Here is a 15,108-nt window from a genome sequence, read left to right as displayed (position 1 = left end):
ATTTGGGGGCTGGACCGCCCAAATTTTGGGAGTGGGCCGGTTTTGAACGTGGGTCAACTCAGATTTATAATTGGGCAACGTCGATTTTGGGGGTGGCTCAAGTAAATTTTGGGAGTGGGCCAGGTCGGTTTTGGACGTCCGTCAACCCAGTTTTCGAATTTGGCGACGACAATTTTTTGGTGTGGGCTAAGGTGCCCGTCCGACGCCGTGGCTGTTCACTGCGGGATTTCGCGGTGCGAGCCGCAGCAGGTCGAGCGCCGGGAACGTGACGTCACCACTTGGTCACGTGGGTTTTGGTACCATCTGATGTTGATGCCCGACGCCGGATTTTCCGCTTCATGGGGCATATAATGCATTCGCATAAAAAAGCTTTTGATTACTTCTACCGAAAAAAAATTACATGACATGACTTAAATCAACGATAACAGCTAAAAGAGATGCGCGCATCTGCAAAATCTATTTGTTAGGGGAAAAAAAATAAGCATATGAAAATACAACATCTTAGGAAGAAATGCAGGTACGTACACTGGTAAGCAAAGCTTGACTTGTTTTGAAGACATTTTTCCCCCCTATCGGGGCGCAAGCGAAATGCCTGCGATGACGTCCACACCAAAAGCCCTATGTTTTTTTTTTCTTTCTGTACAGGTTTCGTCCATCTCACTGTTCTGGACGCTTCTTCCTACAGTTAACAATTGTACATCCGAAGCGATGTGTGTACGATAGGCGTTGTTCCAAACAGAAAGCCAAATATTCTTAATAAACTTTCGTGTATATTTCACCTCAATATCATTCTTACGTGTGTTCATTCAGTACAAAACAATCTCTTTCATCTCCAGTCTCTCAGCACATTTTACACGCTAGTAAGCCAGTTCAAGCAGTGGTGTCTTTGGCCAAAGGTCAAGGCAGAATGCGAGTTGTTCAGTAACACGATATGCGTATGCGCTGAAAATTGCAATGGGTATCCAGTCAGGTATCACGGGAGAGTGCAAACGGCTATTCTTATGCGATGGCCGCTCGGCGTTATCGGTATTTTGGGCAGCTTGGCATTGGTTCAAACTTGAGCAAGTAGTAGAGAGAAAGAGGGGGGGGGGGGGGAACACGCAGACAGAATAGCGGGGGTGTTGTCTTCTCCATCTGGGTTCTGGTACCTCCTTCTCGTTAAATGTTAGCAAGTGGCGATTCACGATTGCCTTTAAACTTAATTTAGCCTGTTTCCTTATGCATGTGCGAAAGAAAGATAACTAGAACAAGTAGTGCGTGACGAGCGCTAAAACAATCGCAGTTTGTGTGGCTTGTCCGTGTCCCCGTTGCCCATGGCGAGCCTTCCTCGGTGGTTCGCGGTCTCGCGCTTCGATCTGTTTCTATAAGGAATCTGCTGGCGGTTCCCCCCCAATCGTCTCTTCGAGCTGTCCAGCATGTCAGGGCCCAGGTAACATTCCCGATCCCCCCCTCCCCTATTTTCTTTATTTCTTCTTGTCTTTTACTTTTCAAACCCAAGACAATTTCTGTCCGACGTGTCGGTTCTGAGAGCGGGGCATATTCGATCAAAGAGGCGTGTCACTCCGGCGCCGGCAAATGACGTTTCTTCTGTACGAACACGAAAACGGCCCGCTCGCGACAAAGGCCGTCGGACAGGGTCTGTTATTAGGTGGTCCCCGTAGAAACAAGCACGAATCCGCCGACTCATTTGAGCTCCGCTATCGCGGCGTGTCGAGACTTTATAATTCGTAACTGGTACCACGTTAGGCGATATTGCTTGCACGTCTTGGTTTCGGCGGCAACGTCGGCCGATTTTTGTGCCGGCAACGGACGTTAGGGAAGCGGCGATTAGACTTTGCGACCACGCCGCGTCCAATTGGTTCTGAACGCAGGCATACATTTTAATGCGGTAATGCAATGAAATGCTTCTAGTAATTGTGCGAACTAAGCCGCAACAAAATACATTTATTTGCGAAGTCGGTGGATCGAGGCGACGTATTATTTTGCCCGAGGTAATTAGACAGAGAGAAAGGTATATTTGTCGACATCTGTGCAACTGCAATATGCCACTCTGATTGGGGAGTGGGGGACGGAGAGCTTATACACCGAGTTTTGGCTCGCATTCCGAAAACTTATCTGAGAGTGTCTCCTCATTGGCCAGCATCCGGGCATCCGCCAGTCATGAAAGCCATCCGCATGATAACGAGACGATCGCTGCAGCGGCGGCCAATCGCGGAGAGCGCTTATCATTGTAAAAGTTGTAAATACGGGCACTGGTTTCCACCGCAACCTATAGATAGCTTGCACGTGACGTCATGGACGCAGCTGCTCGCCGTTCACCAACATGGTGCTTATATATATGGTGACGTATTGCAAGCCATAGCGAAGCGGTACCGAAATGCATACGATAAGAGCGCAGGCTTGGATTGCGAGGCAATAATCGCATATTGACGCACTCGTCCAGGCACCTTTCCGGCGGCAAGTCCAACCAGTTTGCGGATCGACGGCCACTTCAGCGGCCTTTTCTCCTTCCGGCGTCTTTCAACGCCCTATGCAATGAACCACACCCAATTCAGCGAAAACGCCCTTCTGCCGTGTGCATGTGTTTCAAGTTTTTGACGCGATTGCCTGCGCGTCCACCATTTCGTCCCCGCAGACGGCAGCCCATCGCACCGCGGTCCTTTCAGCGCTGCGTGGTGTGTGTGTGAATGATTTTACAAGAAAAAAGGGAAAAGTACAGCGCCGTTACTGCCTCTTGTGCGAGAGCACCTCCACAGCGCTGTACGGGGGGGGGGGGGGGAATGGATAAAAAGAGTAGGGGAGAAAGAATGGTGGGGATATGGGAGAGGAGCCGAGCGGGCATGTCGGGCGGTCGTGCGACACATCCTGCGCGGGCGACGCTGCCGACTTACCCCGGCGAGTGGATCCAGCTGCAGCTTGAGAGGCATGGGCAGCTTGGAGATGACGCTGCCGCTGGCCGCCGAGGACAGGTCACCGGCCCTTCCCTGCGGCACATGACAAACGCGACCTCAGTGCAGCGAAAACGAAAATCACGCTGTATACTGTATGACAGAAGTGTTTGAATGCGCGAATGCAGCAGCGGCGCGTATCATAATCGTTCCAGCGGTTACTGATAGTATTAATAGCGCAAGAACGTAAACTGCAGGCTAGTTGGTTTGACATATATATGGTGCGTGCTACAGCGTGTCCTTAAAGCCATGGTGCACTTTTGAGCGGTCACAGGAAAGCAACAAAACAAGCTAGAAATGTGAAATCTTCACCAAACCACAGATTAAAGGAAAACGTCGGCAGTTAATAGAGAGGGATGGAGCGTTCGATTATTAGCCGCCCCTTGGTTACATTTTGCTACAAGAAACAAAGAGCAATACACTTGTCCTTCAATCTTCCGCAAATGTCTGATAAGTCTGATAAGGCTCCCTATACCTCCTACTTACAGAGGTGGCAGGGGGCGGGGGGGGGGGAGGGTCCTGGTAATGCAGTATCCTAACCCTTACTCGAATACCCTCGACGTCCCTAACGCGGCCGAGACTACAGGGACTAGAAATGGAAGTATGGCAGAGCTTCGGTGCCCTATACGAACGGACCACCCCCGTGTACTATGACGTACTGACACCTCCAGAAGTTTAATATCTCATAGCGCACCAAGGCCGCGCGGGCTTGCTTTCCGTTTCTGGGGCGAAAGCTTCGCGCACGTACTGCGTGTTCGTACGCGCTCGGTCGCTGAATTGACCGCACGGGCCCGTACACAATAGGCGCCGCGCGGTCGTCGACACGAAACGAGAGTGCGATAAAGAAAGAGACCCGCAGTTTCAATCGGCCGTTTAGACGGGCTACGCGGCGGCGCAGCCACAAAAGAAGGGGGGGGGGGGGGGGGGCTATACGTATAATTTCGCTCGGCTCCAAATGTGCCGGCGCTATTTGCGGGGCCGTACACACGCGCGATATTATTCCCGTTCCACGGCCGAGTGGCCCCGCGATCATGGCGGCCACCCTTCTTCGCGGCTCACACGCGCAGAAACCGGCCGCGGTCCGACCTGTTGCAGTGCACGCGTCCGCCGTGCATGCGTTGTTGGGCGCGCAGTGCACGAGGTCAGCGAGCGCGTCTCGCTCGGGAGAGCCTGCAGTGCTCGGCGGGGAGCCCGGCGTGCACGGCCGCTGCTCCCGCGCCAGGACCGCGCTCACGAACACGGCCACAGCCGTGCAGCCATTTAGAGAACATTTACTATTACTACGTTCTTTTTTTTTTGCGAGAATGCTGGTGCACGACTCTCCGAACGAATAAAGAAATTTTCAGACAACGCAATGAGGTCATGGCTCTTCGCATCTCCCGTGTTTCCTGTCCGCGGAATACCTCGACCATCTCCGTGATAAACATTTTGTCTCGAGGCACTGTTTCGTTCATTTTTGTTCACGTCTTCTCAACGTGATTCAGTCATCTTCCGTACGTCACGGTGCCGATATGGTTGTTACATTTTAAGAGACAATGGGGTGGAAAGAGCGGGGGGGGGGGAGCGATTTTTTTTTCTTTCTGATTCGCTTACTTTTCGGAGGTTAGTTATACTTGCAAGAAAAAAAAGCTGGAGAAGGTAGAAGTCGAAATGCGGCTACGCAACCGTTCATGATAACACGAATGAGGGAGGCGTCCCGCACATTCTGTTTCCGTTCCACGTGTCACTTTGTCTGGGACCACCCAGGCTTGGAGGACGCCTGCTGGCAACACGTGTAACCTGAAAAGGTACCCGGAGCTTGTGATCCTTTGCAGGAGACCGGCATCCATCACGATTAATAAACTTTATCCCATTCATTCTCTTCCTCCAATAGGCCTAAGCACCATCATCGAAAATTCATTCCATGTATGTATCCACATCTCGGGATAGAAGGCCGAATCAAAAAAGAAAGAAAAAAAAAGGCCCGACTCTGATGTCCTCGCGTTTGGCCGGTCTGCACGAGTCTGTACTAACTCGGGCGGCATATGCATACCTTGAGGGCGGCGGCTTGGGGCAGGGGCGCGCATGCGCAGTGCGTCTGCTGCGCGCGCAGGTGCACCACGAGCACGACGACCACGCCGACGACGATGCTGATGGCGACCAGGGCGCTGGCGACCACCACGCTCACCTTCAGTCGCTCCGAGCCCGGACGCTGGTAGGCCTGCGCACAGCACATCACCGTCACGTCAAGGGGGTGCAACTCAGGGGCACCTTTTATGCGCGAATTATCATGTACGCACCAGGTGCGTGTGTGGGCGTGCGTGCGTGCGTGCCAGGCAGACATATGCAAGAAGCCACAGAAAAGCTCACCACATTGTTCCACGTGTGACAGCAAAACACTGGAAACCTCATTGTCATATACTGTGATTTGACTACTTGTCTCCCCTGCTAAGAAACGCTGGTCTAGTTTTTGAGAAAAGCAGATAAATAAAATTAGAATAAAAACAGGAACAGCGCAACACAGGACGAGCGAGTAAAGAGCACAGGACAGGAGCACTGTACTGCGTTGCGCTGTTCCTCTTCTAATTCTAAGATGAGCCAACCAGCCCCGTTGAACACACTACTAACGTCCAGATAAATAAGTCTTCACAAACCACCCTAATTCGGCAATATCTAGCACAACGTTTGTATTTACATCAGAAATAGACAGTGACGGCCCGAATGTGCAGCGGGCTGCGAGCCACAAGTAGACCCAAGAGCTGCGTGCAGCTCGCAAGCGCAGTTTCAGCCACCGCTGCCCAAGGCCGTCCATTCTTAGGGGAACCATTTAATAACTATTCACTTTTGTTGGGGGAAAACATGTATTTGAGAAGTCCCTAATGACTATTCATCAACCATTGTTCTGCGGACCTTCTTTCCAAATTGAAGCTGCTTCACGAGCGGTTGAACGCCAATGAGTGGTTCTCCCTTGAGAGTTGACAACTCTGCACACCCACTTGTGTAAATCATTCTACTGTATATGCACTAAATCATGCGCTATTTTATGTATACGCACTCTAGTGCACCCTTCTTTATGCACGCTACATTTGTAAGCACATACGCCCCCTGTTACGCCCTTCTATACACGCCCACTCAATACAGGCAATATCGAGAGCTCGCGCAGACACTTGTCCTTGATGCGTGGGAGACAGGAAATTATAGACGGGCGACAAGGCCTTGTCCAAGTTACTTTTTAAGGCACTATTGGAACTCGACCATCTTTCTTTTTTCAAATGCAGTGTGCCCGAAAGACACCCAGGCACTTCAGAAACGTGCCTTGTACATGGTCGCGAGTTGCAAAAGAACAGACCCCTCTATATATATGACGTCATTATGGTGTTACCAGCAGACACGTAGACATCCATATTCCGCCCCCTCCTCCCCCCCTTTTTTTTTCTAGAAAACATGGTCATCGGCCTTGCCATTCTAAATGCGCCAGTTCTCGTCACACCGCCGGGTTTAAGCAGTATTGCGCTTGGTAGCAGTGCTTGGGAAAGAAATCAAGTGAGAATGTTGATGGCTTCCTTTCTATCAAGGAACAATTCACGGTGTCGCCCCTGCCAGTGATGTCCTCCTTCCATGAAACACGCCCTGTTATTTCTCGCATTAATCGTTCTTCCAGCATACAGGTGCATTCGGACTCGTCTTAAGAGGAAGCTTGAGCTCGGGGTAAACTCCCATTTCCCTATTCAAATACACACGAAACGCTGAAATCCTCTTATTAGACGGCCACTGAATGGATATTCATTAAATTTGTTGCAGTTAGGAGAGAAAGGTAAATTTTACCAGCTGTAGGAAGCAGAATTTTTATGGGCCTATATATGATTACAAAATGACAAAATTTTGTTAATGTAAAGAAAAAGAAAATTGAAGTAAGCAGTTTAGCACGTAACTGAAAAAGAAAGAAATAAATGAAGAAAGGAAAAAAAAAGGAAGAGAAAAGTGAAGAAGCAGGTATCACAACTCTGTATATAAACTATTTCTGTCATATCGTATATAGCGGACAAATATGTACTAGTTTACAGCTTACGCGAAACCGCAAAATTGTGTACGTGAGTTTTGTGAAAGTCATCTCCACAAATTATTGGCACGGTTCCCAGTGGTGCATGACGTATAAATTTTATACCAATTTTTAGATTTCCCACTCTATGCCGTGTACAGCACTTGTGGTGCGGTTTTTATTTCTAAAGTACAGATCTGTAAATGTTTTTTCATCTTTCGGCAATATCTGTAAAATATCCGATGGCCTAATGAATAATTTGTTCACAACGGTCACGATTTTCTATTTTTTTTTCTTCAAGTTTCTCTTTCAAATGCAACAAACACCATCAAAACTGATTTTAGCCACAACCCGCCGTGGTTGCTCAGTGGTGTTAGGCTGCTGAGCACGAGGTCACGGGATCGGATCCCGGCCACGGCGGCCTCATTTCGATGGGGGCGAAATGCGAAAACACCCAAATACTTAGATTTAGGTGCACGGTAAAGAACCCCAGGTGGTCGAAATTTCCGGAGTCATCCACTACGGCGTGCCTCATCATCAGAGAGTGGTTTTGGCACGTAAAACCGCATAATTTTTTTTTATTTTAGCCACGCCGGCACAACACGACCTCTCCGTTCCCGCACAATTTAGATGGGAGTTTCAGATTTTGAACCAGCGCATGCTTTTCAGGGAGAGAGAGAGAGAGAGGGCTCTTTATTAGAAAAACAGAGAATTTTGCCGGCGCGCATATAACCGCTGGCATGCTACTCTGTATAGGGATGGGGAATGGGATTAAAAGATTCCAGAAAAGAGTGGGAGAAAAAAAGGATAAAAATAAATATGAAATATGATGCTTTTCAGGGCGAAAGCGAGCGGCTGCGAAGACGCCCACAAAAGCAAAGCGCAAGGATGACGCATTCATCGTGCGAACTCGATCGACGGCAGTGGCCAGGACGTCACGACCGACGCTTGGTGCGCGAAAGCAGTTGCGTTCACATCCACTCCCTTTATTTGCCACTACAGCTGTGAACATTCCAGGAAAACGGGGGTGGATAATGATTGCTCTTTTTTATCCCAGCGGCACTGTCCTGACAGTGGGAGTCGAGTAGAATCCGTACTCGTGTCGTTTAAAGGTTATTCGCTGTTTCTGCTACTGCGTTTGATAGTGTCTGTGCTTGCGACCTTTTGTTTTAGGTTTAGTGCGCAGCACTTTTGTCAGCGACACATGTACATCGCTGAAGTCAGCATGAAATGTTTTCGTTATTGTGTTCTTCCTATTTTATTCTTCTTCTTGAGCTTTGATGTTTCAGCTCCAATTTTCGGATGGCCGAATTCAGAAAGTTTTTCGTTCGTAAGTACTGTTAGCCACTGGCCGGTCGCCTTTGCTAGCGATATGTCCAACATCACGATTGGCTGCTACCTGCGCTTACGGTCAGTTCTTGCGTGATAATGTTTTATTTGTGAATACGGGCCCGTATTTCCTATTTATCTGTAGGCAATAAAAGAAAAACAGTAACCGAACGGCACGTTCCATTTTATTTCATCCGTGATCGCAAACAGTATAAAACCATCTTGCAGCACTGTGAGTCCGGTAGCCTCTGCAAAATAGTCTTTTTTTTTTTATATCGCGACACCTGGAAGCGAATTATCGCCTGTAGTGCGCAGCATATGACGCAGTTCCCTCGGCAACAAGTGACGCGTGGAACTTTAGGCTGATAAAGGCCGATACGGCACAATAAATAAAGTCGCAAGAAGATCTGAAGCGCCATGCACGAAGGTCTGACAAAAATGCATGAAGTATCCGCCATTCCCAATCGCTGTGCCACATTTCTCTCCAGTAACTCAGTAAAAAACTCTATTGTTTACCAAAGGCGTTGCGACTTTTGTATTATGTATATTTTTAATTTTCTTCGAAGCAATGTTCTCTTCAAGCGCTGCGGATACATTTATATAATCTACGAAAACGACTCAATATCAGAAGTACTTATAGGCAAGTAACGATGTCTCATACGCGCCATATACATATTAAAATACTTATGATATAACTTATCTAATATTTACGAATATGGACCAAATGTGTTGGCGAAAAATATTTGAGCTGGTTTACTTTCATTTCTATTTATTTATTTATTTATTTATTTATTTATTTATTTATTTATTTATTTATTTATTTATTTGCAGTATAATCATTTGAACAAGAGAAATTTCTGAGGTGTCCTACTGTTTCCGCAACAACAACTGACGGTTCGCACACCTCAAGTTATTCCTGAGATTTCAGGCGTGGAGATCACATTTGTAGATGCAATAAAACTCACTGAAATTTTCAGTATTCTGAACTACAGTCTTGCTGTGGTATTTTATGACGATGCTGATCGAAGAATGCAGAAAATATGTTTAACACAATTTTCTACGGGCAGAACTGCATGGCGCTTGAATGTGCTGGAAAGAGAGAGAGAGAGAGAATAAACATATTTATTGGGTGAAGGCAGCTTTGGAGAGGCGTCCTCATTCCAGAATGCCTTGAGCTCGGGCCGCGTCCTGGGCCCTCGCAATCAGCCGTTGCTGATCCTCGAGGTCGGAGCTGGCCAAGGCTCTCTCCCAAAGCTCGTTAGTGGGGTAAGGGCTCGGAGGATTTAATGGAATGCATTGGATACATTATGCAGAAGTTATACGCATACCGCTCAAAATGAGCTATAGCGGTATGCGAAATGGTTTACTTCAAGTATACACTGCGGGGCCGCTCGGCACAGCTCACGTGTCCCCAACGGTGTCAGCAGACGAGTGTCCACGAACTTGCAGAGAATTCAGACTTCTCAGGAGGGTTCCACCATTGGAACAAGCTTGCTGCGCACTTTGCGAACGCAAGCGAAATGAGGCGAGAATTTCACAGAGCATGCGCGCAGGTGGCATCGCTCGCGTCGACATTTACTTCCCCTACCCCCCCCCTTTTTTTTCGCGTTAAAAAAGAAAGAAAAAAAAGCTGTCCGGAAACTTTCAATGTCGCCCGCTTATTTAGGCGAGTAAAAGACAGAAGAGCAATTCGCAAAAGTGCGTTCAAACGAGACGCTCTACTTTCAGCTATTGTTTTGCGCCGCAACTAACCAGCTTTAATATAATGATTAATCTCTCGGGTAATATGCATGCCAAAGCAACGATCTGATTGTAAGGCACGCCGTAGTGGGGGACTCCGAATTAATTTTGACTACCTGGGGTTCTTTAACGTGTACTAAATCAAAGTTCACGAGCGGTTTCTTTTCCTTTATTTATTATTATTACTTTTTTTTGCATTTCGTCCCTATGAGTATGCGTCCATCTCGGCCGTGATCGAACCAGCGACCTCGGTTTCAGCAGCGCAATGCCATAGCCACTGGGGTAAGGCGGGTTAAGCAGCTTTTTTAAAAAAATCCCTCCCGATGCGAAATGCGGCCAGAATGGTACACCAAGAGCTGCGCGAATATATTTTTAAAAAAAAGTGGAGCCGGAAGTTTTCTGGGGAATACAAGCACGGCGGGGATGCCCGCACTTGCCGCGCGAGATACAACAACGGCATTGCATGTTTAGGTGAAGGAATGGTAACTTGGTCCGGTTGGCGCACGCTGAAGTTACAGAGTAACAGTGCATGCATGGGGCAGGGCGTACAGAATTAGGAAACGGTGAATTTAGGTGGATTTCGTGCGCGGCGATTTTCGACGAGGAATTGAAGTTAAATTAGAGCGTAAATTGTCGCGTTATCGTCGGCGTTGTGTATCCTGCAAACGTTCGCGTACTACGTATATGGGCATTCATTACATATTCGCAGGTCTCATCTCCGCACCCCACCCCCCTCTCCCCCGCACCCCCACCACCACACACACATACGTTTTACAAGAGCAAAAACTTACATAAGCGAGTATTCATAAAGTAGGGCTTTCGAACAAATGTGTTCAGCGGCAGAGCATCTGTATCTCTGAGCAGGACGGCACGTAAGTGCGTTTTTTCTGGCGCGCAATGGCGGCGAAGGACGCAGCCTACCGGAACTGTGTCGATATTACTAAATATACCGATGACAATGGGATGCGTAACGAACGTCGAATGACCAGCCCAGCGAACGTAGATGCGACTATTAGAAGGACGGACTAATAGACGAGTTGTCGTAGCACCAGGAAGTTGCAGCGCAGCAAAACAAGGACACGGCAACAGAAGAACAGAAAAGAAACAAGGACGACCACAATCCCGCGAGTTGTATCATCATCTTCCCACCGTGTCCCTCCAACGAGTATGCGCCGTCAGTGAAGGCAGACAAACGAGTCAACATCAATACAGCTGGTATATACCGTCCTTCTCGTTGAACGAGTATCTGTGCAACTGAAGGTACTGATTTGTTACTCCGTCCTCCCGCCCACCGCACTAAGCACGTAACCGCTTAGTGCAGAAGTGCGTGCAAGCGGTGCAGAGAAGGCGTAGTTTCCAAGCGGGAGGAGTCGAGCGCGATTCCGTAAGAGCTTGTCTGTTATAAAAGGTCGCTCGGAATTCATCCTTGGACACTGACCATGGAAGCGGCCCCCGACTTGGACGCGCACTCCACCACCAAGGCGCGCACCGGGATGCGTGCCAAATCGGTCAGCCCGCGAGAGGCTACCGGACCTGCACGGGAAAGCATCCCGGCACCCATGCATCGGCCTCCGCGCTGTGTGTGTCAAAGCAACGCTGCGGCGGTGCCTACGCAATTACCAGCGAGCCGCACTGCAATCAAGGGAGACGTGCGAGCGCCCGGTTATTGCAGTCTCGGCGAGGACGGTCGTGACGAGGCGCTATAGCATGCTCTCCAAGAGACACGCAGTACACCCGCCCCGTTGACTGCAGACATTGGGCAAACAGCGGAGAAAGGCGCCGTAGACGCGCAGCTAACGCGTACGTGGCGTAATAAACAGTCGTTGGCGGTTCATTTCCTGTCGATGACGCGCGTATACGATAAAAGAGACTTGGAGAAGCTCATATACTAGTATGTACTATAGCGCCCCCGTAAAAGGTCCTATGAGGCCGGTGGTATATATCGAGGAAGGCGCGAGAAAGTGCGTCGGCGCTATAGCGCGCGGTCGATGGCGGCCCGTGGTCCGACTGGACTTGTCCGCCGCCGCAGGCGATTGAGTCACGGCCCCGTTGTCTCGGCCCTCGCAACTCGCTTTGATGGCCGGCTGACCCCCTTCTCGCCAAAATAACCCTCGTCACCACGCCCGGCTGCAGCCGACAGCGCAAACAATGGTCCTCAGCGAGCGGAGAACAATCGGCCCACATTGGCGCAGGCTTCACCACTTCCTATATCTTTTTTTTTTTATGCGGGAACACGGCGCACTGCGCACGTGCCCATTATAATTCGCTTATGTTTCTTTTCTTCCCCAATACCGCGGGGTTGGAAAATAAAAATTATAGTAAAATACTCCGTCGCGGTGCTAGATTGCGCCGGCGGTTGCATCGCGTTCTTCCAGCCCGCCAGTTTCCTGCTGGTCTAGATGTTACTCCAGCCGCAAAGAGACCGAGCCAGATGGGTGTTTTTCTTTTTATCCTGCCTAACGAAATAGAGAGAGGTAAGAAAAAGAGAAAGAACGTCTGGGGGCCAGGCGTAGGCTTTCTCGGCTGGCCTCGTCCGCTCCGGCGAGAGCCGCTGGACCGAAGACCCCAAGGCCGCCTCTGCATAGCCCGTCGGGGGGCGGTCAGCGGCGGGAACCCTTTCTCGTCGGCTGCATAGCTGCGCCATGAACTGCGGGCACGCATAGCCCATTGCCACTCTTTCCGCACGGCCACCACTTTGCTGGGCTCAGCCAAGATACTATATTTAGCCCCGACAGGCCACCAGGCCGGAACGTCGCGCGGGTCGCGGCAATGAGCCTCTTGTGTGGGCTTCGTCCCCCACGCGCGGTGTCTTGCATATGGCGCTCCATTTCTGCGTACGAGGTCGCCTGTTCGATTTCCGGCGCTCATGGCGGGCGACGCAGAGTGCGACACTACATGCGACGCGACTGAAAGGTGATTACACGGTCCGTTGGCGTCGGCTGGAAACTCGGATGGCGGTTCTTGACTAGTCGTATGTCGTATCGCCTCTAGTGACCTCTACTGGTATAAATTAATCGGAGGCTTCCACTAGATTATATCCACTATAGCACCCCAACGACAACAGAGACTTAACGCTGGAAATACAGAAATACAATCAATCAATCAATCAATCAATCAATCAGTGAGTCAGTCAGCCAGCCATGCAGTCAGTCAGTTTCTGGAGCCGGGTTCCCTCGCTGTAACTGCTGTATACACGTTCATGGGGGAGGCTGTGCAATCGAGGCCTCTGAATTGATTTGGACGATACGGTGGTATTTACGTCCAACGAAATCTGTTCGGCGCAGAATGCTGTATGGAGGCAAGGCATGCTGCGATCGGGTGATGCTTCGCGGAAGTGGCTTTCGGCCCACTAAGGTCCTGCACGTATGCACGCCTCGACGCATGCGAAGATAGCTCATTTGTAATGCACTGCTGGAAACGATTTTTTCTTTGCTCGTGTTTAATCTCGCAGCCTAGTACACGCTGTCTGTGTAGATCGCATCCCAACGTCGGATTCTCGGCATCACTGCATGGTGGGGCTATCCAGCGGGCTATTACGTGACGCGCGTACGATATTTGAACACACCCGCTCTGCATGCACTCATTGCGTTTATCGCATTTTATAATCTATTTCAATCTTAGGCACGTGCTGCAACGTTTGTCTTCGAACCGATCATAGTCTGATTTCGCAAAGTTGCCTCGCGCCAACATCCGGCCCGAGCGCCTGCAGCCGTACCACCCGGATTGACTGGCGATTCATCGGCGGTTTAACGTCGCAACGCAAGACGCGTGATGATGTCGAAGTGGAAGGTTTCAGGTATTTTTTTTTTATTGCTCAGGCTTTAAAACGTATACAAAGAAATCTAAATACACGGGCGTTCTTTGCAATCCGCCTTTATACTGGAATGCTCTCACCGTGGAGGGGATGTCCCTGTTTCACGGATATCACATGTCTGACATCAGCAGGCACGTTCTCACTCTCTTTCTCTCGACCAGACAGCATGATAAACTAGCGCAGCAGCAGGGGATTACACCGCAATGAGCTATCATCAGACCACCGCGACCTCAAGAAACACTGCAGTCACAGGAACGGTGTACAAAAAAACCTCCCAAAGGGACGCCTGAATCTACCGATCGCGAGAGAGAGAGAGAGAGAGTGAGAGAATAGACATGTTTATTATGTGAATGTACCTTTGGAGAGGCATCACAGCCTTTGTGCAGACCTGCTGCGCTATGAAGAATGAATGGAGCATTGGAGCGGAAAACCATTCCCGCTTCGGGGTGGCCCTTCGTGATCCCGCAAGGCGAGACTTCACCGCTCGCCCATTGCGTTACTCCTTGACAGTATTGCACTTCTGCACACGTTCGCTTGACAACCCTGACCACGCCATACAACCTTATTCCGCGCTCAGTGTGATGTCCTCTGTACATTTTTAAGGCTGTTGAAAGTTTGTGGCGTCTGTCGCAGCTATATCGTCATCATGTTTCCTTGGCGCAAGATGAGGATGGCAGAAAACGACATTTGTCCCCCCGTTCGAGGTCCGCGATGCGTGAGATGTCGTTCCGTCACAGTCGTTGTCGAGCCAGCTACCACTGTCTGTATAGATTATCCTAGGCCCGCACTCTGGATGTGTTGAGATCATGCATCCCGATACTGGACGTTGTGAGCGTGGGCCTGACAGCGACCACAATGCACCGCGCTCGCCTCGCTGTCGTCCCGACAATATAGAAACACCATAATCGTACGTCTGCTACGATGGAAATAAGACGCCGAGCCGAAGTGTTGCATGGCACGCCTATGACCGTGAGGTCTGCGACGACACGAAACGGCCCCTGCGACTGCTTCCAGGGCGGTTACGCTCTTCTAACGCACGCGCTGAGATCGAGTCTCGTGGTGCGATTGTCGTGTCACTCCTTTTGTTCCGCGCGTTTAATTACCGACAGGTTGCTGCGCTTTGTAAGAGCCGCCGTGCGGTCGTTGAACCTGTGACGTTCTTTTGTTCGCGCGAAGAGAGTGTGGCGGGTCGTATGTACCCAGTGCGATGTATACACGAGACTCATTGACCCAATTTGGTGCCTCTCTCCCTGTGCTGT

The 15,108-nt window shown here is 49.8% G+C and overlaps 1 protein-coding gene across 1 annotated transcript in view; it reads right to left on the bottom strand.

The window, feature by feature from the left end:
• Msr-110 overlaps nucleotides 1-15,108 on the bottom strand; it is a 68,642-nt gene that overhangs the window by 30,748 nt on the left and 22,786 nt on the right. Inside the window, exons 2-3 of the mRNA XM_070533997.1 lie at nucleotides 4,981-5,148; nucleotides 2,892-2,984 (exon numbers count right to left, since the gene is read on the bottom strand). Of these exons, the coding sequence (XP_070390098.1) occupies nucleotides 2,892-2,984; nucleotides 4,981-5,148 (261 nt within the window). The remainder of the gene's footprint in view (nucleotides 1-2,891; nucleotides 2,985-4,980; nucleotides 5,149-15,108) is intronic.

This window comes from Dermacentor albipictus, chromosome 1 (assembly GCF_038994185.2).
Source record: "Dermacentor albipictus isolate Rhodes 1998 colony chromosome 1, USDA_Dalb.pri_finalv2, whole genome shotgun sequence".
NCBI lineage: Eukaryota > Metazoa > Arthropoda > Arachnida > Ixodida > Ixodidae > Dermacentor > Dermacentor albipictus.
Note: the sequence above shows the minus strand (reverse complement) of the source record. Positions and strands in the feature narration are given on the sequence as shown.